Here is a 26,489-nt window from a genome sequence, read left to right as displayed (position 1 = left end):
TCAATGTCCTGTGGGATCCCCCAGTACGATCAGATCAGATAGACCAGGTCCTGTACTCTCTGGTCCACTTTCCAAGACCCAACGCTGTCCCTGGGTAAACCCCTTCAGATACTATCTTAGATATTCAACTCTTAAGTTCTAAATCTTTGTTAAATCTGCTTTCCAGGGTAACTGACATTTTGAAGATGTCTCAATTTTCTTTTCAGGGACACTGACCCGACCTCAGAGGGGTACAGCATGCTTCATTTCGATGACAAGTAATGTAGCTTGTAACATCGCAGTGCTACGAATTGATCCTGGTCAATTCTTGAAATACACAAGCCTAACCCAAGTTTAAAGAACATAGGATACACGTTTAAACTCTATGGGTTTTATATCTACATGCTATGGATTGATTGTATGATTCATTAGCCATTTTGGGTGACCAGGTTATAGCATTCTGGCGACCACCACCACCACCAAAATCTGATAGGAGTGATTGGGAATTGTGTGTGCAAGGCAGTGACAGCCTGAACTGCTATATATGCCTCCCCTAAATGAATACAAAAAGTTTAACGGCACTCAGTTGAATCTCCAACACCTGCTCATTGCCTGAATGTACTGCACATGTGTTGGGAGGTCTTCAAGGAGAGCTCAACCTACTCCACTTGTACATTGGTTTGTATGGTAGATAGCTCCCTCTATAGGCTACATACATGCTATTGCATGCATATCCACTGCTTGGCTGATTTGGTCACCAGGTCACCTGCTGATGTGACACATCTCTCAATTCTGTAGTAAAGCCAGGCACTGGATATGATCAGATCAAATGATTTAATTAAAGAGTCCGACTATTATTTTAGATTTATAAGTAAGACTAGAGGTATACGGATTTTGGCTAATACTCTTTCTTTTTTTATACTGTTTTTCCTGAATGGTGTACCCTCTAATGTTTTTGACCAAATCACTTTAAACTATTTTTGATTTACTCTTCCAAATAATTATACACATTTTAAGGGTTAATATTTATCGTCACAACGCCATTTAAAGGGGACATATTATACCAACAGGTGTGAGTGTGATTAGCCGTTACAAGCCGTTTTGAAAATCTGCCTCTTCTGACGTCAAAAGTGACGTGTCCACTTAGATCTGTGCAGGATAGATCAGTCTACCAGCCCACCAAGTGGACTGTAGCAAACGTTGCTCATCTATCCGCATTGATCTAGGTTGACACGCCCACTTGTGATGTCAGAATAGGCCAATTCTCAAAACGGCTTGTAACAGCTAGTCACACTCACACCTGGTGGTATAATGTGTCACATTTAAAAACTTCATTTGAAATGTACAAACAACTCGTAGGCCCCCCCCACACACACACTAAATAATGTGTTATTATTAATGTACCATGAAGTACTGAAGATGGATTTTAAGCCCTGAAAAAGGCGTCACGGACCAACGCGTTGTGGAGCCGCCGGCGTAGACGATAATGCGCCGCCTGAGAGCTGTGAAGTCATCGTGGAGCTGAGGGACATGAGAATGATGAGGATGATGATGTCACCTTCCTACTGTGGCGAGCAGGGCACCCGAGGGACACGAAGGCTGTGTAGGGACGTTTTTAAACCCAGAGCAGACACGTGAATGTATTTGTGTGTGTGTTTTGTGTTCTCACACACCGTCTTCATTTTGCATGGTAGTCTTTTATGTAAGAGATGATGCCATAGAGGAAGTGTCCCTAACTCTCTCCCTGTCCATCACCCCCTCTCACGCCCACCCCCTCTCTCTTACTCACCTTTACTCGTCGTCTCTCATTCATCCTACTTCCTATTCTGTCCATCTCCCTCGATGCACCATGCTGCGATCCTTTCCTCTCCTCCTCTCCTCCTCTTCTCCCCCCCTCTCCCTTCCTCATCTCCTCTCCTTTTGCCCCTTACCTCTCCCCCGTCATACCTCTATCCCCCCCCCGTCCCTCTGTCCCAGCGATGACATCATCCAGAATAATCCCAGGTGGAAGGTGAGTGTGTCGCACAAAGTGTCACGTGATGACGTCCGCAAAACAGAAATAAATAATGAAATAGATAAATAGGATTACAAATAACCAAAAGGACCATTCCAGAGGTCCTTTGGATAAACAAAGGAATTCACTGATGCACAATACCCCCAGATGTCTCTCCTCTCCACCCCCAGATAGAAAGGTTATTAAGTCATCGAACACCAAACATCAAGTACACACAGATACACAAACAGCACCAAACATTAACAGTCAACAGAAACACAGTAAACAGCAAAAAATCGACCACACACGGATGCACAGACAGCACTAAACACATCAACACACAGATACACACACATGACACACAACATAACATCCACACACAGATCCACCCGCAGCACACGACACATCAGCCAAACAGAGATACACACATGATGCACAACACAACAAAAACACACAGATGGACACACAGAGCACAACCACACACAGATACACTGCTGTGGGTCCCTCATCTGGTGTTCTATACCATGTCCCTCCACCAGGGGGAGCCAGGGAGTTTGGCCTGGCCTTTACAAGTGGCCAGGTGGACAGATAGACAAGTAATAATAATAATAATAAATTGTATTTATAACGCACTTTATATCAATTCAATGATCTCAAAGTGCGACAATGCACATTAAAAGAAAAGAGAAAAATGCAACAAAAAAATAAATAAATAGCAGTTTAGCCAAAGGCTTTTCTAGAAAGTATCAGGCCGGGGTTTTCAGGCACGCACGCAGACGGCAGGTCGGGTGCAACAGTGAGGTTTATTGAAGTCCACAATAGAACGGTTAGTCCAACAGAAAGGTTATTCACACTAGGGTAATCCAAAGAAGGGGTAATCCACAGGAAGGTTAAGTCCACATAGGCAGTGATATGATGTTGGTGAATGTCAATAGTAACGCTAAGCTAGTTAGCTGATGCTAATCGCGATTTACTAGTATTCGATGGAATATGTTAAGGCACACAAACTAGTCCTCATGGGTGAGGAGGAAACTAAGGGAGAACTGTACTCACGAAACTCCATGCCAGAATGAAGAGGGAACAAACACCCAGTGCTTAAATAGGAAGTAAGTGGAAGTGGAGACCAGTGTACAGGAAATGGTTGATGGTGGATGCTCTAGAGTGAGCGTCGCCCTCTAGAGGACTGGCGACCCTGCACGGACGTGACAGGACCCCCCCTCCGAGGGGCGACTCCTGACGACCCAAGGGAAGTGGCCCGGAACTGTTGGATGAGGGATTTGTCCACGATGTTCTTGGCGGGGATCCAGCTGCGCTCCTCCGGCCCATAACCCTTCCAGTCCACCAAGTACTGCGTGGGCCTCCCGATCTTGCGTTCATCCATAATCCGGTGCACGGTGTAGGTGAGACCTCCGGCGATGAACCTGGGGGGTGGTGGGGCTGGGAGCTCTGGACACAGAGGGGAGGAGGTGGCAGGGCGTAGTACGGAGCGATGGAAAACGGGGTGAACCCCCATAGCCCGTGGCAGCTCCAGATGGAAGGCCGTCTTGGATATCCTCCGGAGAATCCGGAACGGTCCAACGTACCTTGGGGCCAATTTCCGGGTTTCTCCTTTCAGGGCCAGGCTCTTAGTGGCCAGCCATACTCGCTGGCCAGTCTTCAGGGTCGAACCCGGTCGCCGCCGCCGATCGGCCTGTTGCCTCATCTGTCTCTGAGACTGAAGCAGGGCCCGACGAGCCTGTTGCCAGCGGGCGCGGAGGCGAGCCACCGAGCTGCGAGCCGCAGGCACGTCCCCTATCTCTGGGGAGGAGGGGAACAAGTGCGGGGGGTATCCCCACATGATCTCAAAGGGGGAGGTAGCTGTGGAAGCACTCCACTGTTGGTTGTGGGCCACCTCTGCCCACAAGAGGTTCTGACTCCACTTGGTTGGGTCTTTGGCAGTGTAGCACCGGAGATAAATTTCGAGGGCTTGGTTGACTCGCTCAGTCTGCCCGTTGGACTGAGGGTGGTAGCCCGAAGTCAGGCTTACTGATGCTCCCAAGTTGCCCCAAAAGGCCTTCCAGAAACGTGCCACGAACTGGGGACCTCGGTCACTGACAAGATCTTCTGGTGGTCCGTGGTAGCGCACCACCTCCCTCACCAAAATATCTGCTGTTTGTTTGGCCGTGGGGAGTTTGGTCAAGGCAATGAAGCGAGCGGCCTTGGAGAACCGATCCACAACTACTAGGATGGCGGTGTTCCCTTGTGACGGGGGCAGCCCCGTAATGAAATCGAGGGTGATGTGTGTCCAGGGGCGATGTGGGACCGGAAGGGGTTGTAGGAGTCCTGCTGGTCTGCGGTTGTCTGGTTTCGCCCCCATGCAGACCGTGCACGCCGCAACATACTCAGTCACATCTTGACGGAGTTTCGGCCACCAGAATCGTCTCCGGAGTAATTCCAGGGTACGTCGAACTCCAGGATGGCCGGCCAATCGGGAAGCGTGAACCCACTCCAGGGCCTTAGTGCGGCAGGGTGGAGGCACAAACAAGAGGCCCTTAGGAGTCTCCGTGGGCGCCGGTGTGGGTCCTTGTGCCTGTCGAATTTCCTCCTCCAGATGACAACGTACAGCGGCCACGACCTTAGAGGAGGGGATGATGGTTTCCAACACTGCAGGCTCCGCCTCCGTAGTGTGGAGGCGTGAAAGGGCATCAGCCTTGCCGTTCTTGGACCCTGGGCGGTAGGTGACCACGAAGTTGAAACGACTGAAGAAGAGGGCCCAGCGGGCCTGCCTGGGGTTCAGGCGTTTGGATTCCCCGAGGTAAGCCAGGTTTTTGTGGTCAGTGAATATAAGAAACGGGTTGGCTGCGCCCTCGAGCCAGTGACGCCATTCCTCTAGTGCTAGTTTGATGGCTAGCAATTCCCGGTTACCCACATCATAGTTTCGCTCTGCTGGGGAGAGAGCTCGAGAGAAGAAGGCACAAGGGTGGAGCTTGCTGTCCTCCGCTGCCCGCTGCGAAAGCACTCCCCCTACCCCAGAGTCCGAAGCATCTACCTCCACCACAAAGGGTAGGGCTGGATCTGGAAGGGTGAGGATAGGCGCCGTGCAGAACCTTTGCTTGAGGTCCTCGAAGGTCTTCTGAGCTGCCTTTGTCCACTCCAAACGATGGGGGCCCCCCCGAAGCAGGGCTATGATAGGGGACGCTAAGGCGCTATAATTGCGTATAAAACGCCGATAGAAATTGGCAAATCCCAGGAACCCTTGAACCTGTTTGATGGAGGTGGGTATTGGCCAGTCCACGATGGCCTTGACCTTTTCTGAGTCCATCGAGAGCCCCTGGGGGCCCACTACAAACCCTAGGAAGGTAGTTGAAGCAGAGTGGAACGTGCACTTCTCCACCTTGCAAAACAGTTTGTTCAGGAGGAGGGCCTTTAGGACGGCTCGGACGTGGCTGACATGTTCCTGGAGGGACTTGGAGAAGATGAGTATGTCATCCACGTATACAAACACAGACACTTCCAGGAATTCGCGCAGTACGTCGTTGATGAGGTTCTGGAAAACTGCCGGGCTGTTTGACAGACCAAACGGCATTACGAGGTATTCGTAGTGTCCTGTGGGTGTGATGAAGGCGGTCTTCCACTCATCTCCGGCCCGCATGCGAACCAGGTGGTAAGCATTCCTGAGGTCGAGTTTAGTGAAGACGGTGGCGCCCTGAAGGCGCTCGAATGCGGTCGACATGAGGGGCAAGGGGTACTTATTCTTCCGGGTTATGTTGTTAAGTCCCCGGTAATCGATGCACGGCCTCAGTCCGCCGTCCTTTTTCTCCACGAAGAAGAAGGGTGCTGCAGCCGGAGACGTAGAAGGGCGAATTAGCCAAAGGCGCAGCGCATCTATGATGTAATCCTTCATTGCCTGGCTCTCCGAGACGGAAAGGGAGTAGAGACGCCCCCTAGGGGGAGAGGTTCCAGACAGGAGGTCGATGGCGCAGTCGTACGGCCGATGAGGAGGGAGAGTGGTGGCCTTCTTCTTGCTGAAGACCTCCTCCAGATCATGGTAACAAGTAGGGACCGTGGACAAGTCTGTTTTTTCCGGCGGGGCCAAAATGTTCACGCTTGGAGGGGTGCTAGCCGACGGAACAGGAGACATGGTGGTGGGGAATGAGGTTCTGGCGAATCCCTCCTCTATGGTAACGCGGGAAACACTGGGTAGTGTTGGTGATTGAGCTGGGAGGTGACCGGCCGTGGCACAGGCAGGGCCCCAGTGGAGTAGGGAGCCAACCGCCCACGCAAACTGAGGTTCATGGACAGCCAGCCAGGGGTAACCCAGCACCACCGGGTCCTGCGGTGTGGTGGTGAGCCAAAAGTGTATAGTCTCCTGGTGGTCATCATGAGAAGACATGATGAGAGGAGCCGTCACCCGCTCCAGATGTCCAGAGCCCAAGGGGTGACCATCCAATGCCTGGACCGCCTGAGGGATGGCCACCGGGGTGGTTGGAATCCCCAGCTGTTTTGCTAGGGTAATATCCATCAGGTTGACTGCCGCGCCGGAGTCCACCAAGGCGTTGAGGGAGGCAATGGGATGGTTCTTGCCTACGTGACGGAGTTGTATGGCGATGGAGAGACGGTTGGCGGGTCCAGGGGTCTTGGCGCTACCACTCATCAGAGGCCCTGGGTCCCTTGACGAGCGCTGTCTTTTCCCTGTAGGTCTGGGCAGTGTTGTGCTTGATGCCCGGAAGAGCCACAGTACATGCACAGGCCTCTTTGGAGCCGGCGGCTGCGTTCCTCGCGACTCAGCCGGAGGCGGCCGAGTTCCATGGGTTCCTCAGATACCGGGCCGGGGCTGGATTGAGAGCGGGGGTGGCTGGTCGTGGCAGGAAGGTCGTCATGGGTGCCCGGGTCTCCCGGCGATCACGGCGACGCTCCTGAATGCGAGCATCAAGGTGGATGGCTAAGTGGATTAGATCGTCAAGCGACTGTCCCCAGTCGCGGTTGACCATTTCATCCTTCACGGCCTCCTGTAACCCGCGGTAAAAGGCTGAACGCAGGGCTTGGTCCCCCCAGCCACTTCGGATCGCCAGGGTGCGGAACTCCACGGCGTACTGGGCTACAGACCGGGTCCCCTGGTTGATGGTAAGGACTCGTTGTGCGGCCTGGTCCTCGGTGCGCCCTGTGTCAAACATCAACCCTAGGCGATGCAGGAACAGCTGGCTGTCGTTTGCCTCGGGCAGCTGGCTGTCCATGACGGCGGCTGCCCACTCCAAGGCCGATCCCGAGAGTCGAGAGATGATGTAGCCCACCCTCGCTGGTTCGGTAGGGAAGAGACGTGCTTGGTGGAGGAATATCTGGGAGCACTGAAGCATAAAGCCCCGACAGGTTCTAGGCTCCCCAGAGAATGGTTGGGGGGCAGATAGAGGTATGGTGATGGTGGGATCGACGGGAGGCAGAGCAGGGGCAGCGTGGGCACTGGACTCCGCCCCACAGCTAGGATCTGAGGTCGACGGACAGGTGGAGGTCGTGCACACAGCTCTCGAACAGTAATGTTCAGTTGCTGCATATCCAGCTCCAAACGCCTCAATTGTGGTGCGTGGGCATTGATGATGGCGCCCAGCTGAATTAAGGCGTCCCTGATCTCCTGCAGCTCTGCTGCGCCTTGGCTTGACTCTGTCATGCTATCAGGCCGGGGTTTTCAGGCACACACGCAGACGGCAGGTCGGGTGCAACAGTGAGGTTTATTGAAGTCCACAATAGAACGGTTAGTCCAACAGAAAGGTTATTCACACTAGGGTAATCCAAAGAAGGGGTAATCCACAGGAAGGTTAAGTCCACATAGGCAGTGATATGATGTTGGTGAATGTCAATAGTAACGCTAAGCTAGTTAGCTGATGCTAATCGCGATTTACTAGTATTCGATGGAATATGTTAAGGCACACAAACTAGTCCTCATGGGTGAGGAGGAAACTAAGGGAGAACTGTACTCACGAAACTCCATGACAGAATGAAGAGGGAACAAACACCCAGTGCTTAAATAGGAAGTAAGTGGAAGTGGAGACCAGTGTACAGGAAATGGTTGATGGTGGATGCTCTAGAGTGAGCGTCGCCCTCTAGAGGACTGGCGACCCTGCATGGACGTGACAGAAAGATGGGTTTTTAGGCCTTTTTTAAAAGAATCCACAGTCTGTGGGGCCCTTAGATGGTCAGGGAGAGCGTTCCACAGCCTGGGTGCCGCTGAGCAGAAGGCGCGGTCGCCCATAATTCGGAGCCTTGTCCTCGGAAGCTGGAGGAGGTTGGCCTGTCCAGAGCGGAGATGGCGTGAGGAAGAATGGGGGGTGATGAGTTCTTTGAGGTATAGGGGGGCAGTGCCATGGAGGCACTGGTGGGACAGAAGGGAGAACAAGTAGACAAGGGGAGGGAACTGGTTTGCAACTGCTGCAGTTGTCAGTGGTTGAAGCATAGAAGACGAGCGTAGGGTCTTTCGCTGAAAGCCAGTGGTGGAGAATAGTAAAATGTCTAAAACTAAAGTTTAAATTCACCTAGTGACACCTCAGAAGTTGCATGTGAAAACTGAAAGAAACATGAAGGTGTCTGTTGTGGACTTTTCATTGTGACGGGAGATATTTACCCCGCCAGACAGCATCAGTTAGCTGACCAGACCGGTCCAGCCAAACTCTCTATATATTCTATTTCTATAATATGTATCTATATTATCTCAGCTTTATCTATATGTAACAACTATATACAATCAAAATACGATATTGGACCCCTATATTCTTTATTTTACCTCTATATAATCTATATATTCTATATCTTTATTTTACATCAAATATTATTCCATATCTAGTTTATATTTTTATTCTATATCTATATCCTATATAATATGACTATATTCTACATCAAAAGGCTATATATGTTCCCCGCTGGTCAACTGTAGGTGGCCAGTAGTTATTTTCAGGGTAGCTGATAAATGGCACTGCCTGTTTAATGTGGTCTGGGTGAATATCCTCTTTCTACTTAGCATTTGTCTCTGAGGCCCAGTAGTGCATGGTATTCATGCAGTTCAAATTAACTGTGTAAAGAGGAAGGAAGAGCTTGAACACATTTGTTCGAGTTATCTTAAACTGCAGGCAAAGACGTTTCCACTGACTTTTTCTGTCCCACCAGCTACCTCCTCTACAGTAAGAATCATTTTTACTTTAATTGTACTGGTTTAATTAAGAAATAAACATTCCTATATCAAGCACAATAACAATTTAATGTGATCAAATGAATACAAAGAACAGACATAGGACTATGTATTTTGAGAATTAAAATTAATACATATTTTGTTTATATCTGTAGGTCAAAGCCCTGGGAGTAACAAACTATGAATCTTAGAACAGCTGCAAGAGGCTTTGTAGCTTTCCTTCTGTCAGTACCAGGTTTGTACATTTACGTTGTGAACATTAAGTTGATCTGTTTCAAAGGGTAACATGACAAGCAACCCGAATGAGGAGAGGGTGAAACAACATGTTGTGAATTGATCTAATGACATCTTATTGACATCATATTGACCTGTTTTAAATAACAAATATGTTCCGTTTGACTGAATATTGTAGCGTTGCATTTGAGATTTTAAACAGGCTTGTTGACCAAATTAACCCGTCAATGTGTTCATTACAACATTGACGGGTTCAGTTAGTTCCTATTTAAAGTTCAGTAGTCTTAAGTTGAGTCTGTGAACTTATTGTTAGAAGTCAGCATTGGTCACCTGCCTTGTATTGTGTGTTTTTGTGCCCTGAATCCCTTGATGAGATGTGAGATGATGTCTCCATGCTATAGATAGGAGTTTCACTAGCTGTCTCACTGTGTTTATCACGAGGTGTATCACTAGCTCTTCACTAGCTGCATAATGTTGGTGTCAAATTATGTTTTTGAACGTTACTCTGACAGCTCAGTGTTCAGCATGTATCTCTAGTTAGAGCTGCACCTAGCCTCCATCTCATCTGTATCTTGCGATCATGCATTTCATCGTAATCATCATTGTCAATGTGTTGGTTTTTTACAGCATTACAGGGTAACCCTTACTGGGCAGTTACTTACCCATCTAGTAATATCTGTGCTTTGAGAGGATCAACGGTTGACATCATATGCAACTATAAATACCCTAAAGGACATGCAGTGGAGAAAAAACTGTGGTTTACCAATACAAACCATGAACCATTTGATCTGAAAGACGATACAGACTATAGGCGTCGTGTTTTATACATCTGTGGAGACCCCAAGTGTCGGTATTCCAGCAGCTGTACTGGGACTTGTACACTGAGAATCAAAGACGTGACACAGAGAGACTCTGCTGAATACAAGTTTAGGATTACAACAAACCGAGGAGGCGGGGCATTTAGTGGTGTCCCTGGAGTGAAGTTATCTGTGACAGGTAAAAATTGATTACTAATGAATCTATTCAACTGTGTGTAAGTATGTGTGTGTGTGTGTGTGTGTGTGTGTGTGTGTGTGTGTGTGTGTGTGTGTGTGTGTGTGTGTGTGTGTGTGTGTGTGTGTGTGTGTGTGTGTGTGTGTGTGTGTGTGTGTGTGTGTGTGTGTGTGTGCATGTGTGCGTGTTTGCATGTCTGCACCTCCTTTTTTTTTTCTGTTCAAACAGTATTTTTTTTTTCATTCATTTTGTGTAATTTCTTCCCTGGTCCAGATCTCCAGGTGAAAGTGGTCATTCCTCCTTCCAGTCCTAACTGGGTACAACTGGAATGTCACAGTATGTGTCATTCCAGTTATGATGGATACATCTGGTACAGGGATGGAACTCAAGGATGGTTCAACTGGTTCTACATTAACTCTGAATACAGGTCTTCATGTGCTGTTCAAGGATCCGAACATCTCCCCTCTCCATCAGTGTGTAAGAGCGCCACAGTACACTGACATGAGTCCAAACGTATTGGGTCTATAGTGTAACGAAGTACATCTAGTCTAAGTATGAATGGACAACTATAGTCCATATAGTCCAAGAACTATCGTCCATGTTGAAGCAGTCCTCAGCCTCAGGGTAGGCCTACCAGTAGTACAGGGTGGGCTAATGCTACTACTGATACCATTTAAGATTTGGGTAGAACAGAAACATACACTACTTGCTTTGATTTCATCCGTATGAGAAGCAGGATAACTATTAAGTTTGAAGCTAACAAATGTGCGGATTAGGAAAATAGCCGACTGCATAGATTTCCCTCTGGATTATAATTTTGGTAGATAATTCAGATAAAGGGCTGTCCAGTTGGTATGGACTGCTTCTTTATTTTTATTATTGATTGACATTATGACCGCAGCCAGTCTAAAACGAGCAATGCGCAACGACAACCTGCAAGTTGCACTTCAAAGATAAACTGGATTCAATACAAGGCTTGGAAATGCTCATAACACTAGCCTTAGAACTTCCTAATGCTTTTTTTTATTTTTTTTTTTTATACTTGGGTACACACTTGACATATATTGTATTAATACAATTTGTTTTATAACTAATGTGATATAACTGTCAACAGACGCTCCAGAGACCCCCTCAGTGGGATGGACTCCCCCTGGTGTAATAATGGCGGGCAGTTCAGTGAATCTGACCTGCACCAGCGAGGCCAACCCAGTAGCAAAGTACACCTGGTCCAAGGTTACTACAGGTCATTCCCCCGGACACACTGTCCAAGGACAACAGCTTTCCTTTCATCCCATCCAGTCTTCAGACTCAGGACAATATCTCTGCAAAGCTAAGAATGACCTAGGGACAACAACTTCCTCCCCATTCTCTATTGATGTGAAATGTGAGTAAAAGAACACACAGGATAACATCTCAACCCCTGCTCCTAGTGTCACCAACAAAGGAAAACTAGCATTATGTATCTCGCTGACATTGCAGTTATGTGCACGGTTTCTTATCTTTAGGATGTAAATGTATAATTTGTGTTTATGACAGACGCTCCAAAGACCCCCTCAGTGAGCGTGAGACCCCCTGGTGAAATAATGGAGGGAGGTTCAGTGACTCTGAGCTGCAGCAGTGATGCCAACCCAGCAGCTAACTACACCTGGTTCAAGGACAACCAACCTCTGCCCTGGGAACCAAGGCGACCTTATACCTTGGACCCAGTCCGCTCTAAAGACAGGGGAATGTACCGCTGCCAAGCAGAGAACCAATATGGATATCTAAGCTCCAACTCGGTTTTCATAGATGTCCTGTGTGAGTGGAAAACTATAGTAACAAAAAACGTAGTAATAATACAAATCTGTTCCGTCTAATATGTCAACATATTTGCAATATACCGTCTTGCAAAATTGTTAAGCTGCTATTCATGTATTGCTTATGATTGGTAAACTATGATTCACAGAGAGATTTTATTATTTGAAACAGCATTTTGTATCCCACTGGCATTGTAGTTATGTACATGGCTTCTTATCTTTAGGAAGTAAATATACCATTGTGCTTATGACAGACGCTCCAAAGACCCCCTCAGTGAGCGTGAGACCCCCTGGTGAAATAAAGGAGGGAGGTTCAGTGACTCTGAGCTGCAGCAGTGATGCCAACCATGCAGCTAACTACACCTGGTTCAGGGAACATGGAGGCTCAGTGGAGGAATTAGGAGAGAACTACACCATCAGTAACATCACAACTGAGCTTGGAGGAAATTATTACTGTGAGGCTCGTAATGCAGTTGGACTTCAGAATTCAACTTTGATGTTCCTTAATGTGACAGGTAATTGTTTCTTTAAAATAGCACATTGTTTAAAGACCGACCAAACCCTTGAATAATACCTGAGTACCAGCACCATCGATAGTAAGACACAGACTCATGCAACGGCTCTATTCAATTTGTGATTGGCTTAAATTATGTGTTGCCACTTTTATTAACTTTGGTGCTGTACGAGCAGTCTAGTTATTTCTATACCCAGTGCACTCTAGAGTAAGAGTATCCATTTTTATCAATTGGAGATCTGTCACATTTAGGCTGTAATATATTCATGGACAGTATTTCATCCTTCACATGAATCAAGTGTTAAATCACTGTGTTTCAGCCACACCACCATCTCCATCATCACCATCATCAATGCCTACAACTGTGGCAGCAGGAACTGTAGCTGTTTTACTGGCCACCATGCTCCTCGTCATCTTCCTCTGGATGAGGTGAGATATTCTCTCTCTATCTCTCCACAATCATCATCACTTCTTCTTCTTCTTCTTCTTCTTCTTCTTCTTCTTCTTCTTCTTCTTCTTCTTCTTCTTCTTCTTCTTATCTCTCTGTTCTCTTCCCCAGAAGAAAGAGGGCTTCTAGGAAAGCGCGTGGCCAGGGAGGAAGGCCAGATACCAGGGAGGAGGTGAGAGACAGGAAGCTATTCCTTACTAAGACTCCTTTACTCCTTCCACTACCGACTAGTGTGGTGGAAATACCCCGAGCCCATACCTCTAAAATCTCATGCACTTGCAGATTCTGTAACTCTGAGCCCATTCGCTGCGAGACCTATAAGACAATATGCAAATACAATGCCCAAGAGATTAGCTTTAAAGGGGAACCATCACGCAAGGGGAACCAAATCAAATAGCACGAATGCTTTTTTATAATGCTAACGTGACTCTTAGATAGAAACTTGTCAATGGACGAGGTTACGTATTAAAGTTGTATTCACTTTATGTTTAGTTATGTCTATTCATGCAATGTAGTTTCATTCTAATTAAATAGCATCAACATTTATTAACTTATTGTTACATTTCTAATTCATCATTAAATAAGTTGACTACCCCCACAGCTGTGGCTGACGTTATGGGGCAAATTCAATTGTGGGCTAGCCCATTGCTGTTATCCGTGGTCATATCAATTATACCAAAAATAACTTTACGAGCACCGAAATCCCTTGTTGCTCAAGTTGCACCATTGGGGCAACTTGTCTAGGTTCCTTTTTTTTTGTGAGATCAAGAGTGATATATATATATATATATATATATATATATATATATATATATATATATATATATATATATATATATATATATACAAACAGAGAGACTTCTGCCAGTGAGCAGAATGAGAAGACTGAGTTATAGAAGTAGTGATGTATAATCCAAGCAAACAAAGCAAACTGAAACCTAGCAATGATTAGAAAGAGGAATATGTTCAAGAAGGAGAGTCTTAGAGTGAAACCTACAGCGGCCTTCACTGTGGAAGCACTAGTCAACCCCAACTGTCCCTAAATGAACCATAAAAACATGGGCTTCTGAACAGCCAACTGAGAGTAAAGTGTTTTCTAAATGTACTACTCTGTCCTCTCTCCCCGTCAGTCTCCTCCGTGTCCTGTGTATGACAACGTCTCAGCTCTGACCAATCGCTCGGCTTCTGCAGCACAGAGAGAACCAATAGAAGAGCAGGATGACCCTCACTATGCCAGCATCCACATCTCTCGCTCTAAGAACCAGGAAGTGCCTCGTGGGTTTGCTGGTTCTCTGGTAGAGTCTGATCATACAGAGCAGGTCCTTTACTCTGCCATCAACCTTAAAAGACCCAAGGCTGTCCCTGAGTAAGCACTCTTGATAGTTCTCGAAAATAAACTTTGAAGCTTGATACTTCATCCTCCCAAGGGACAGCTTGTGGAGGCAAAGCCATTTATAAACCGTTGAAAATTTACTGAGTTTCTTAACTTCTCTTTCTCGTTTTCACTTCTTCTTTTCATTTGCAGTAAACTGATGTCTGATACCACCATCAAATGCTTGTTTCGGCATTAAGATGTGTTTGATAACATGTCTCGCGAGAAACATGCTTTTTATATCACTGATTGTATACGATGTTTAGTGAGTAAGTTAAACTGCTAATGGTGTTTTTCATGCTTCCAGGCTATTTTCTGTTTAAGTAATAACCTAAATTATATATAAAAACACGTATTTAAAAAATGTGGAAACATGCAGGCTGGTCTCAAAAAACGTTCGTATGATATCTTATTTTCCGTAAGATTCCGACAAATGTCTGGTAGCACGAGTGGTCAGTGCGCCTGCACAAGCCCCAAGGAGTGCAGAACCAGAAAACATTGCAACACATGAAAACAATGGTTTCGGCATTAAAATGTGTTGATACCATTCCTGATCTCCTTATCTCTAGGTTTGTGACTGGTTTGGCTTGATTTCCAAACATGGGCACAGCCACATATTGTTCTAATAACTCAGACAACCAATCAGATTAAGTAACTAAGTAAAGGGGGATTATTCAGTTGGTGAATAACCAACTGAATATTGCTAGACCACTAGATACCACTAAACCCTACACACTTTACCTTTAAAGTCTGCATAAACCTGTCAACATTAATATGAATCATCTTAATTCCTCATGCATTATCCTTCTGTATCACTGATACAAACAATATCATCTTTTAACATCTTTAACATCTTTTAACATCTTTGACCTCAAGAACTAAATACACATCTGTGTAATCAGGTCCCTGGAATCAGGAAATAGTGGAGGGCAGTTCAATGCTTCACTCAGTACCTTCCAGACACATCATCATCATCATCTCTGTAGCTGTACATACATTGACTATCTTACTGGTCCCGATGTCCCTCCTCATCTTCCTCTGGAAACGTTGATAAGTCTCTCCATCTCTCTCTCTCTCTCTCTCTCTCTCTCTCTCTCTCTCTCTCTCTCTCTCTCTCTCTCTCTCTCTCTCTCTCTCTCTCTCTCTCTCTCTCTCTCTCTCTCTCTCTCTCTCTCTCTCTCTCTCTCTCTCTCTCTCTCTCTCTCTCTCTCTCTCTCTCTCTCTCTCTCTCTCTCTCTCTCTCTCTCATTGGTCATCCATTTCTCCTGTTGCTTCTTCATCACTCTGTTCTCTTCAACAGAAGAAAGATGGCTTCCAGAAACCATGTGCCCAGGGAGGAAGGCCAGACACTGGGGTGGAGGTGGGAGACAGGAAGCCATTTCTTACTTAGCCATCCTTGACTTAGACACACAAATGCCCTGAGCCCACGCCCTAAACCACAAGTAAAACTTCTAGTTGTTGCTTTAGTTGTTCCTAGCCTAGCCCTGCCATTCTGACAACTTTCTGCCAATATGTAAATATAATTGCCAAGGGATTAGCTTTTAAGGGGAACCAGCAGGCATAGCTATGTTATATTGTAAGATAGTAGTGCTTCATGGTTGTTGTGAAAAGGGGTCCCATCTGTTCCCCCTGGTTCCTACGCCCTTGCATACAAGATAAACTATTGATAACGAGAGTGGTTGAGAGCCAGTGAGAAGAATGACCAGACAGAATGCTGCGAGTAATGATTTGTAATCCAAGCAAATAAATATCTATAATATATTTATTCTAATATATTTGAGAATGACACTATACCAGCCCAAGACTTTCGGAGGAAACCTAGCAGTGGTTAGAAGAAGGAACACGCTTAAAGAATGAGTCTGGAAGTGACGTCTACATCTGGCTGCATGGTGGGCCCACAAATCCACACCAAAGATCACTGAATGAACCAGAAACACAGGAAGTGTAAAGCTTCATAAATGTACTCTTCTGTCCTCTCTGCCCATCGATCTCTTTCTGTTTCTGTGTTTGAAAATGCCTCAGCTCTGACCATTCGCTCGGCTCAGAGAGCACAGAGAGAAGCAAAGGAAGGGCAGGATGACCTTCACTATCCACCCACATCTCTGGCTAAGAGAACCGAAAGTGCCTCAACGTCCTGTGGGATCCCCCCGTCCGATCAGATCAGATAGACCAGGTCCTTTACTCTCTGCAGTCGGTTGCACCAGCAGAACGTAAAGCCGATCATAAGTACGGGTGTAAAGTCTGCCTTAACCCTACGCTCGACGTAGCTAGTGTCAAACTAAAGGTGTTCTAAATTTTGGTTGCACCACCATAACTTAAGTTGTAACGTTACTAGTAGTGCATAAAGTGTAGGCCTACCAGTGTCGCTTTTAATGACGTTTAGATAATTTCAAGCCAATCATTGACAGATAACAATGTAAACAGGAAATACCGGCAAGTTTCCACCTTATCCGAGTGAAGACGCTTTAGCACCCAAATGAGAGGGCAAACAAAACAGTTTCAGTCATTTATTCTCTAAAATTTGCTTGGACGGTATAGGCGTGAGGTTAAGCTATTTGATGGCGGATTTTATAATAAATAAATAAATATTGTTACGTATTTTAAGAATCTAAGCTACCCACACATAGACCAAAATGAAGCAGGACCAAACATATAAGCCGTAAATACTATACATAGCCACAAGGGGAGCAAGACCTTATTAGAGGCTGCTCCAGCCACAGATGGCAGCGCCTTTTAAATATATGAAGAAGCCGAAGCCATTACGGCACCCCGGCCACGCCCACTAGGCCACGCCCACTTGGCGGTCTCTACCTGAGGACACGTGGTGGGGATCGCCAGAGATTTTCAGCGACACCCGCGAAGGGTCACGGGCCTCTGCCCGTGGCCCATAGAAGAGGAGAGATCAATAGGTAGACGGCTTGAAGTAGATCACGGTATTTTCCTCTCACTCGCGAATTCCCTCCGTATAGCTTCAGTTACCATACCGAAACCTGCCGACTTTATCATAAATGAAGTGAGTTAAAGCAACCCGGGATTGGACAACTTTCTTCGAGAATATGCAACAATATAATATTCCGCCCGGCAAAACCGAAATCGCGCATATAATTCAACATCATCATAATAAAGAAATGGATCGATACGGTCACGGACAATCCGTTCCCGGCGCATATCGCATTGAAACTCCTCTTCCCATTGCTCAAAACGAATAGCCATCTTTACCCTGCGTTAGTGTTGAAATCTTTTTACGTTTTTTTCTTTTAACGGTTCTTAATCATTAGTATGGAACTTACACCAGCTAGAGGGGAGGTGTAAAAGATAAGTTATAACTTAGTGTTAAGTTGAAACTATCTGCTTGGTGCAACTGCTATTTTTTTAGTAGAGTGTAAAGTCGAACGTTTGGGTGATTTACGTTCAACGTAGCCTAAGTGGGACCTTACGTTCTGCTGGTGCAACTGGACCCTGGTCTACTCTCCAAGACCCAATGCTGTCCCTGGGTAAGCCCCTTCTGATACTATCTTAGATATTCAACTTTTAACTTCTAAATCTTTGTAAAATCTGCTCTCCAGGGTAACTGATTCCCGTCTTCTTTGCAGGGACACTGACCAGACCTCGGAATTGTTAAGCATACTTTATTTAGATGATGAGTGATGTAGTCTGCAAAATAGTGCTATGAATTGATCCTGGTCAAATCATGAAATGCACAAGCCTAACCCAAGTTTGAAAAACGAAGGATAAGCGTTTAACCATATGGGTTTTTTTATATATACATTTTATATATACATTTTGGGTGACCAGGTAATAACATTCTGGCAACCACCAACACCACCAAAATCTGATAGGAGTGAGTGGGAATGGTGTGTGCATGACAGTGACAGCCTGAACTGCTATATATGCCTCCCCTAAAAAAGAAAAAGTTGACCGGCACTCAGTTGAATGTACACCACCTGCTCATTGCCTGAATGTACTGCACATGTGAGGGGAGGTCTTAATGAGAGCTTAACCTACTCCACTTGTACATTGCTTTGTATGGTAGATAGCTCCCTCTATAGGCTACATACATGCTATTGCACGCATTTCCACTGCTTGGCTGATTTGGTTACCAGGTCACTTGCTGATGTGATACACCTGTCAATTATGGAGTAAAGCCAGGCACTGGATATGATCAGAACAAATTATTTAATTAATCGGACTATTATATTAGATTTATAAGTAAGAGTAGAGGTATACTGGTTTTCAAATAAAAAAAATATACAGTCTTTCCTTAATGGGGTACCCTTTAATGTTCTGGACCAAATCACTATTTACTATTTTGGATTTATTCTTCCAAATAATTGTAAGGGTTCAAATTTTATCATGTCAACGCCATTTAACAACTCCCGTTCGAAAAACGAACAACTTGTAGCCCCCCCCCCACACACACAGACACACACACACACACACACACACACACACACACACACACACACACACACACACACACACACACACACACACACACACACACACACACACAAAATAATAAATGTGGAAGGCTTGTATGGGACTCGGGTGCGGGGTTGCAAAAAAAAATGATGACCATCCTGATGACGGGACCACACAAAACAATGAGAGAAATATTATGGACCGAACGAGAAATCGAGAGAAAGACGGAAAAACAAATGATGGAGGGATAAACCATCCTGACCACGTGATACACATGATGAAAATGATGTTGAGAACATCAGACACCCAAAATAGAGGATGAGAAAAACAATGGAGAAAACGAGGTAATCGAGAAAAAAGAGTATGAATTTAATTGTACTTTTCATCTTCCATCTCTCTGTCTCTCTGGGAGGCCCACCCAACTGACAAACATGACCAACGCTTTTCACTGTTTAGTCTGTTTTTTTCTGATATTGAAAATGTACAGCTCTGATCTGATGGATTTCAACCTCTCTATTTTGCTCAATATATCAATCGTTTATGTGTAGGAATCAGAATCTTGTTGAATAAATATATATCACGAAGAATGTGTGTTTTGATATCTGGCAGCCTTTTTTACGGGCACAGAAATACTCAGTAGCCTATCCTGTTCAAATTCTCCATCTAGGGTTCATGTATTTTAGTACAAAATAAACGTGTTGATGATGAATGCATTCCAAATGTTTGTAAAGTAATGCAGATCACAACTTCACCACTATGTGGCAGTAGATAATCACATTGACGCATTTTATGTAGTAGGCTATTCAAACTCTATATATATATTCTATTTCTATAATATATATATGTATATTATCTCAGCTTTATATATATTTAACAACTATATGTAATCAAAATATACAATATTCAACCCATATATTCTTTATTATACCTCTACATTTTATAGCTATATTCTATATATTTATCCTGCATCAAACGTTATCCTATTTCTAGTTTATATCTTTATTCTATATCTATATTCTACATCTATATCCTATGTAATATGACTACATTATAAATCAAAATGCTATATATGCTCCCCGCTGGTCAACTGTAGGTGAGCCCTAGTTATTTTCAGGGTAGCTGATAAACTGCACTGCCTGTTTAATGTGGTCTGGGTGGATATCCTCTTTCTACTTTGCATTTGACTTGGAGGCCCAGAAAGGAAGGAAGAGCTTGAACACCGTTCTTCTAGTTATTATCTTAAACTGCAGGCACAGAAGTTTCCACAGACCTTTTCTGTCACACCAGCTACCTCCTTTACAGTAAGAATATTTTTTGCTTTAATCGTACTTGTTTTATTTAGAAAAGTAACATTCATATATCAAGCACAATAACCAATTCATTTGATAAGATGAATACAAATAACAGTCATTGGACTATGTATTTTGTTAGTTAAAATAAATACATATTTTGTTTCATATCTGTAGAACAACGCCCTGAGAGAAACAAATGATGAATCTTAGAACAGCTGCAAGAGGCTTTGTAGCTTTCCTTCTATCAGTACCAGGTTTGTACATTTCTGTTGTGAACATTAAGTTGATCTGTTTCAAAGGGTAACATTGTTAACGGGGTGACAAGCAACCCGAATGAAGAGAGGGTGAAGTATTGACCTGTTTTAAAAAACAAATTTGTTCTATTTTACTGAATATTGTAGCGTTGCATTTAAGCTTTTAAACAGGCTTCTTGACCATTTCCTGATTACCAAGCAACTCAGAATTCAGTACAACATTGATGGGTTAACTTAGTTCCTATTTAAAGTGCAACAGACTTAAGTTGAGTCTGTGAACTCATCGTTAGAAGCCAAGATCGGTCTCCTGCCTTGTATTGTGTGTGTTTGTGCACTCAATCCCTTGATGAGATGTAGGATGATGTATCCATGCTGTAGCGAGAGCGTGTATATGTTCCCCGGGTCCTGAGTTCCCCGGGTCCTATGTTCACCTCTTTGTATGAGACTGGAGAACATAGACACGCTCCCGCTACAGCAGGGATACATCATCCTACATCTCATCAAGGGATTGACTGGGACCCGTTTTTCCCTTTTTGGGAAAAACAGGGAACATGACCTCTTTTTTTAAAAAAGGGTCCTATATTCCCTAAGCGGGGAACATAGGACCCGGGGAACATAGGGATGACCCCGCTGTAGCTGGTTCATCACTGTCCCACTGTCTTCATCACTAGGTGTATCACTAGCTTTTCACTAGCTGCATATTGTTGGTGACCATGTTGTTCTTGGACGTTTCTCTGACAGCTCAGTGTTCAGCATGTATCTCTAGTTGAAGCTGCACCAAGCCTCCATCTCATGTATCTTGTGATCATGCATTTCATCAGCTGAACCATCATTGTAAATGAGATGTTTGCTTTTTTACAGCATTACAGGGTAATGATGGCTGGGCAGTTACTTACCAAGCTATTAAGAATGTCTGCGCTTGGAGAGGATCAACAGTTGAAATCAGCTGCACCTATGAATACCCCAAAACCTTTACATTGAAGAAAATACTGTGGTATACTAATAAACACAATGAGCTAGTAGATCTGAGAGATGATACCAACTATACAGGTCGTGTTGATTACCGCTGTGGAGAGCCCAGCTGTTGGTATTACAGCAGCTGTATTGGAACGTGTACACTGAGGATCAGAGGCCTGACACAGAGTGACTCTGCTGAATACAAGTTTAGGATTACAACAAACAAAGGAGGGGCATATAGTGGTGACCCTGGAGTGAAGTTATCTGTGACAGGTAAACACTGATTGCCAATGAATCACAATGTGTGTGTGTGTGTGCGTGTGTGTGTGTGTGTGTGTGTGTGTGTGTGTGTGTGTGTGTGTGTGTGTGTGTGTGTGTGTGTGTGTGTGCGTGTGTGCGTGTTTGCATGTCTCCAGATGCACCTGCTTTTTTTTTTCTGTTTAAACAGTACTTTTTTTTTAATTCATTTTGTGTAATTTCTTCCCTGGTCCAGATCTCCAGGTGAAAGTGATCATTCCTCCTTCCAGTCCTAACAGGGTACAGCTGGAATGTCACAGTATGTGTCATCGTACTGGTTATGTTACATACATCTGGTACAGGGATGGAACTCAAACACATCAAGGAAGGATCGACTGGTTCGACATTAACTCTGAATACAGGTCTTCATGTGCTGTTCAAGGATCCGAACATCTCCGCTCTCCATCAGTGTGTAAGAGCGCCACAGTACACCGAGGCTAGACGTAATGGGTCTTTAGTGTAACAAAGTACATGCAGTTTAAGTATGAATGAAGAACTATCGTCCATGTTGAAGCAGGCTTCAGCCTCAGGGTAGGCCTACCAGTAGTACAGGGTAGGCTACTGGCACTACTGATACCATTTGTTAATAATAACATTAGTTTAATAACTAATGAAATATAACTGTCAACAGACGCTCCAGAGACCCCCTCAGTGGGAGGGACTCCCCCTGGTGTAATAAAGGAGGGCAGTTCAGTGAATCTGACCTGCACCAGCGAGGCCAACCCAGTAGCAAAGTACACCTGGACCAAGGTTACTACAGGTCATCCCCCCGGACGCAGTGTCCAAGGACAACAGCTTTCCTTTCATCCCATCCAGTCTTCTGACTCTGGACAATATCTCTGCACAGCTGAGAATGACCTAGGGAAAATAATATCCTACCCATTCTCTATTGATGTGAAATGTGAGTAAACAAACACACAGGATAACATCATAACACAGATGTTAAAGTTTGTATAACCATGTCAACATTAAGATGAATCATCTCAATTCGTCCTGCATTCCCTTAACTCCTCAAATGTCCTCTTTATATCATTCATATCAATGTACATCATGTTTGATGTACCTCTAGATGGGCCTAACCCCACATTTGTGATACCAAGTCCCCCTGGTGAAATAATGGAGGGAGGTTCAGTGACTCTGAGCTGCAGCAGTGATGCCAACCCAGCAGCTGACTACACCTGGTTCAAGGACAACCAATCTCTGCTCTGGGAACCAAGGCGACCTTATACCTTGGACCCAGTCCGCTCTAAAGACAGGGGAACGTACCGCTGCCACGCAGAGAACCAATATGGATATCTGGGCTCCAACTCGGTTTTCATAGATGTCCAGTGTGTGAAGAAAACAATGATACTAAAAATAAAATTTTAAATAATAATTGCTATGTCCCTCGCTTGGGAAAGGGGAGGCAACATACATTTTGGGTAAAGTAAAATAATTTATTAACAAGGAATTTGGACTTTCAACCACACAAACAAATACACAAATAGAGGAAGTGAAACTAGATAGGAAATCAGTTCAAATCAAAGAAACAAATATATATGATCTGCAGTAACTGTGGTTCCATTTAAGGATATACGAAATACATTATAAACATCGTTTCTTATCAGTATTGTATGCATCATCGTTATCGACTTGTGTTCCTAACATGCATGCGTCCCCCCGTTAATATACATTGCCATGGACCGTATTATGCGTTACGTGTTTAGTTTGCGTGTGTTTAAACAGATGGACGCACACACGCGCGCCCGCATTCATTAATTCTTTTACACATACACACACGCCCGCATTCATTCATTCTTTTTAACACTCACTCGCGGTAAAACAATGTTTTCTCACGATGAAATACTTATCAATCCTAATAGTTATGGGCATTTACACGATGTCTGTGTCAAGAAAATATGTGTTTGCTGTACGGTGTTTGCAGTTGCATTGATTTAAAAGTACAACTTATTACCGCTGTATCAGCTGTTCTTTCCCAAATAATTTACCAAGAATGGGTGGCTAGGTAGATGAGAGAATCAAAATGTATGCGCGAGGTGCACAAGCAACATTATACATGCGCCCTTAAAATAGCATCTAAACAACGCACCACTGACTTTAAACCAGGTATGTCCTGGTTTGTGGCGCAAGTGGTTTCTGAAACTGCAAAATAGCACCAGGGAACGTTTGCGCCCCCTCCTTTCGCCGAACCGCCCCTTGGGGCACAAGATCATTCCCTGATTTACCGACGCGTGGCGCTGGAGGGAAAAGAATGCTCTGCGCCAGCTGCAAACTAGCGACGACACATGCGCCAGTGATTAAGTAAATTGCGCCGGACGCAAGATAGGACCCACAGTCGTATTTTATTATTTGAAAAATAATTCTTTATCCCACTGACATTGTAGTTATGTACATGGTTTCTTATCTTTACGATGTTAACATATCATTGTGTTTATGACAGACGCTCCAAAGACCCCCTCAGTGAGCGTGAGACCCCCTGGTGGAATAAAGGAAGGCGGTTCAGTGACACTGAGCTGCAGCAGTGATGCCAACCCAGCAGCTGACTACACCTGGTTCAAGGACAACCAACCTCTGCTCTGGGAACCAAGTCAACCTTATACCTTGGACCCAGTCAGCTCTAAAGACAGGGGAACGTACCACTGCCAAGCAGAGAACCAATATGGATATCTGGGCTCCAACTCGGTTTTCATAGATGTCCTGTGTGAGTGGAAAACGATAATAATAAAAAGTGGAAGTTAAATAATAATAATACAAATTTGTACCGTCTAATATGTCAAAATATTTGCTATATACCTTCTTGCAATAATGTTAAGCTGCTATTCATGTATTTCTATATGCCTGGTAAACTAGGAGTCACAGTGACATTTTATTATTCAAAACAGCATTCTGTTCCCACTGACATTGCAGTTATGTGCACGGTTTCTTATCTTTAGGATGTAAATATATATCATTATGCTTATGACAGACGCTCCAAAGACCCCCTCAGTGAGCGTGAGACCCCCTGGTGGAATAAAGGAAGGCGGTTCAGTGACTCTGAGCTGCAGCAGTGATGCCAACCCAGCAGCTGACTACACCTGGTTCAAGGACAACCAACCTCTGCTCTGGGAACCAAGTCAACCTTATACCTTGGACCCAGTCAGCTCTAAAGACAGGGGAACGTACCACTGCCAAGCAGAGAACCAATATGGATATCTGGGCTCCAACTCGGTTTTCATAGATGTCCTGTGTGAGTGGAAAACGATAATAATAAAAAGTGGAAGTTAAATAATAATAATACAAATTTGTACCGTCTAATATGTCAAAATATTTGCTATATACCTTCTTGCAATAATGTTAAGCTGCTATTCATGTATTTCTATATGCCTGGTAAACTAGGAATCACGGTGACATTTTATTATTCAAAACAGCATTCTGTTCCCACTGACATTGCAGTTATGTGCACGGTTTCTTATCTTTAGGATGTAAATATATATCATTATGCTTATGACAGACGCTCCAAAGACCCCCTCAGTGAGCGTGAGACCCCCTGGTGTAATAAAGGAGGGAGGTTCAGTGACTCTGAGCTGCAGCAGTGATGCCAACCCAGCAGCTGACTACACCTGGTTCAGGGAACATGGAGGCTCAGTGGAGGAATTAGGAGAGAACTACACCATCAGTAACATCACAACTGAGCTTGGAGGAAATTATTACTGTGAAGCTCGTAATGCAGTTGGACTTCAGAATTCAACTTTGATGTTCCTTAATGTGACAGGTAATTGTTTCTTTAAAATAGCACATTGTGCTGAGTACCAGCACCATCGATGGTAAGACACAGACTCATGCAACGGCTCTATTTGATTTGTGATTGGCTTAAATTATGTGTTGCTACTTTTATTAACTTTGGTGCTGTACGAGCACCCTAGTTATATGTATCTCCAGTATACTCTAGAGTAAGAGTATCCATTTTTATCAATTGGAGATCTGTCACATTTAGGCTGTAATATATACATGGACAGTATTTAATCCTTCACATGAATCAAGTGTTAAATCGCTGTGTTTCAGCCACACCATCGTCATCATCATCAGGGCCTACAACTGTGGCAGCAGGAACTGTAGCTGTTTTACTGGCATCCATACTCCTCATCATCTTCCTCTGGATGAGGTGAGATATTCTCTCTCTCTCTCTCAACAATAATTTGATATAAACTTCTTATCTCTCTGTTCTCTTCCCCAGAAGAAAGAGGGCTTCTAGGAAAGCGCGTGGCCAGGGAGGAAGGCCAGATACCAGGGAGGAGGTGAGAGACAGGAAGCTATTCCTCACTAAGACTCCTTTACTCCTTCCACTACCGACTAGTGTGGTGGAAATACCCCGAGCCCATACCTCTAAAATCTCATGTACTTGCAGTTTCAATTGTGGGCTAGCCCATTGCTGATATCTGTGGTCATACAATTATACTAAAAATAACTTCACGAGTACCGAAATCCCAGACAAGTTGGACCATTGAGGCCACTTTTTCACGTTTCTTCTTTTGTGAGATCAAAATTGAGATAGAGAGTGTGATCTAGGCTAAGAACAAGCTGACAAACTGAGAGACTTCTGCTAGTGAGCAGAATGAGAAAAAAGAGGGATGGAAGTATTGATGTCTAATCCAATACTGATGGATGTATTGATGTCTAATCCAATACTGAAATATTGAATCCAAGCAACCAAAGATGTCAATTTTCCACGTTTAAGAACAATCCTACAAGGTCAACTGTCACTGAAACCTATCAATGATTAGAAAGAGGAATATGTTCAAGCAGAAG

At 44.6% G+C, this 26,489-nt stretch overlaps 1 protein-coding gene across 18 annotated transcripts in view; it reads left to right on the top strand.

Moving 5' to 3' along the window:
- The window catches only part of LOC115560660 (sialoadhesin), a 265,788-nt gene that overhangs the window by 125,747 nt on the left and 113,552 nt on the right, over positions 1-26,489 (top strand). For 8 of the 18 annotated variants that reach the window (XM_030380082.1, XM_030380084.1, XM_030380098.1 and 5 more), the window contains 6 exons: positions 11,467-11,736; positions 11,889-12,149; positions 12,403-12,459; positions 22,831-23,034; positions 24,145-24,405; positions 24,670-24,930. In XM_030380082.1, the coding sequence (XP_030235942.1) occupies positions 11,467-11,736; positions 11,889-12,149; positions 12,403-12,459; positions 22,831-23,034; positions 24,145-24,405; positions 24,670-24,930 (1,314 nt within the window). Of the gene's footprint in view, positions 1-9,008; positions 9,118-9,280; positions 9,361-9,986; positions 10,356-10,625; positions 10,830-11,466; positions 11,737-11,888; positions 12,150-12,402; positions 12,460-22,335; positions 22,606-22,773; positions 23,035-24,144; positions 24,406-24,669; positions 24,931-26,489 lie in introns of those variants that run through there. The other 10 variants (XM_030380091.1, XM_030380083.1, XM_030380086.1 and 7 more) reach the window with 3 other exon arrangements.

The sequence above is a fragment of the Gadus morhua genome, chromosome 16 (genome assembly GCF_902167405.1).
Source record: "Gadus morhua chromosome 16, gadMor3.0, whole genome shotgun sequence".
Taxonomy (NCBI): domain Eukaryota; kingdom Metazoa; phylum Chordata; class Actinopteri; order Gadiformes; family Gadidae; genus Gadus; species Gadus morhua.
The sequence above is the reverse complement of the archived record's forward strand: the minus strand, read 5'-3'. Positions and strand labels throughout refer to the sequence as shown.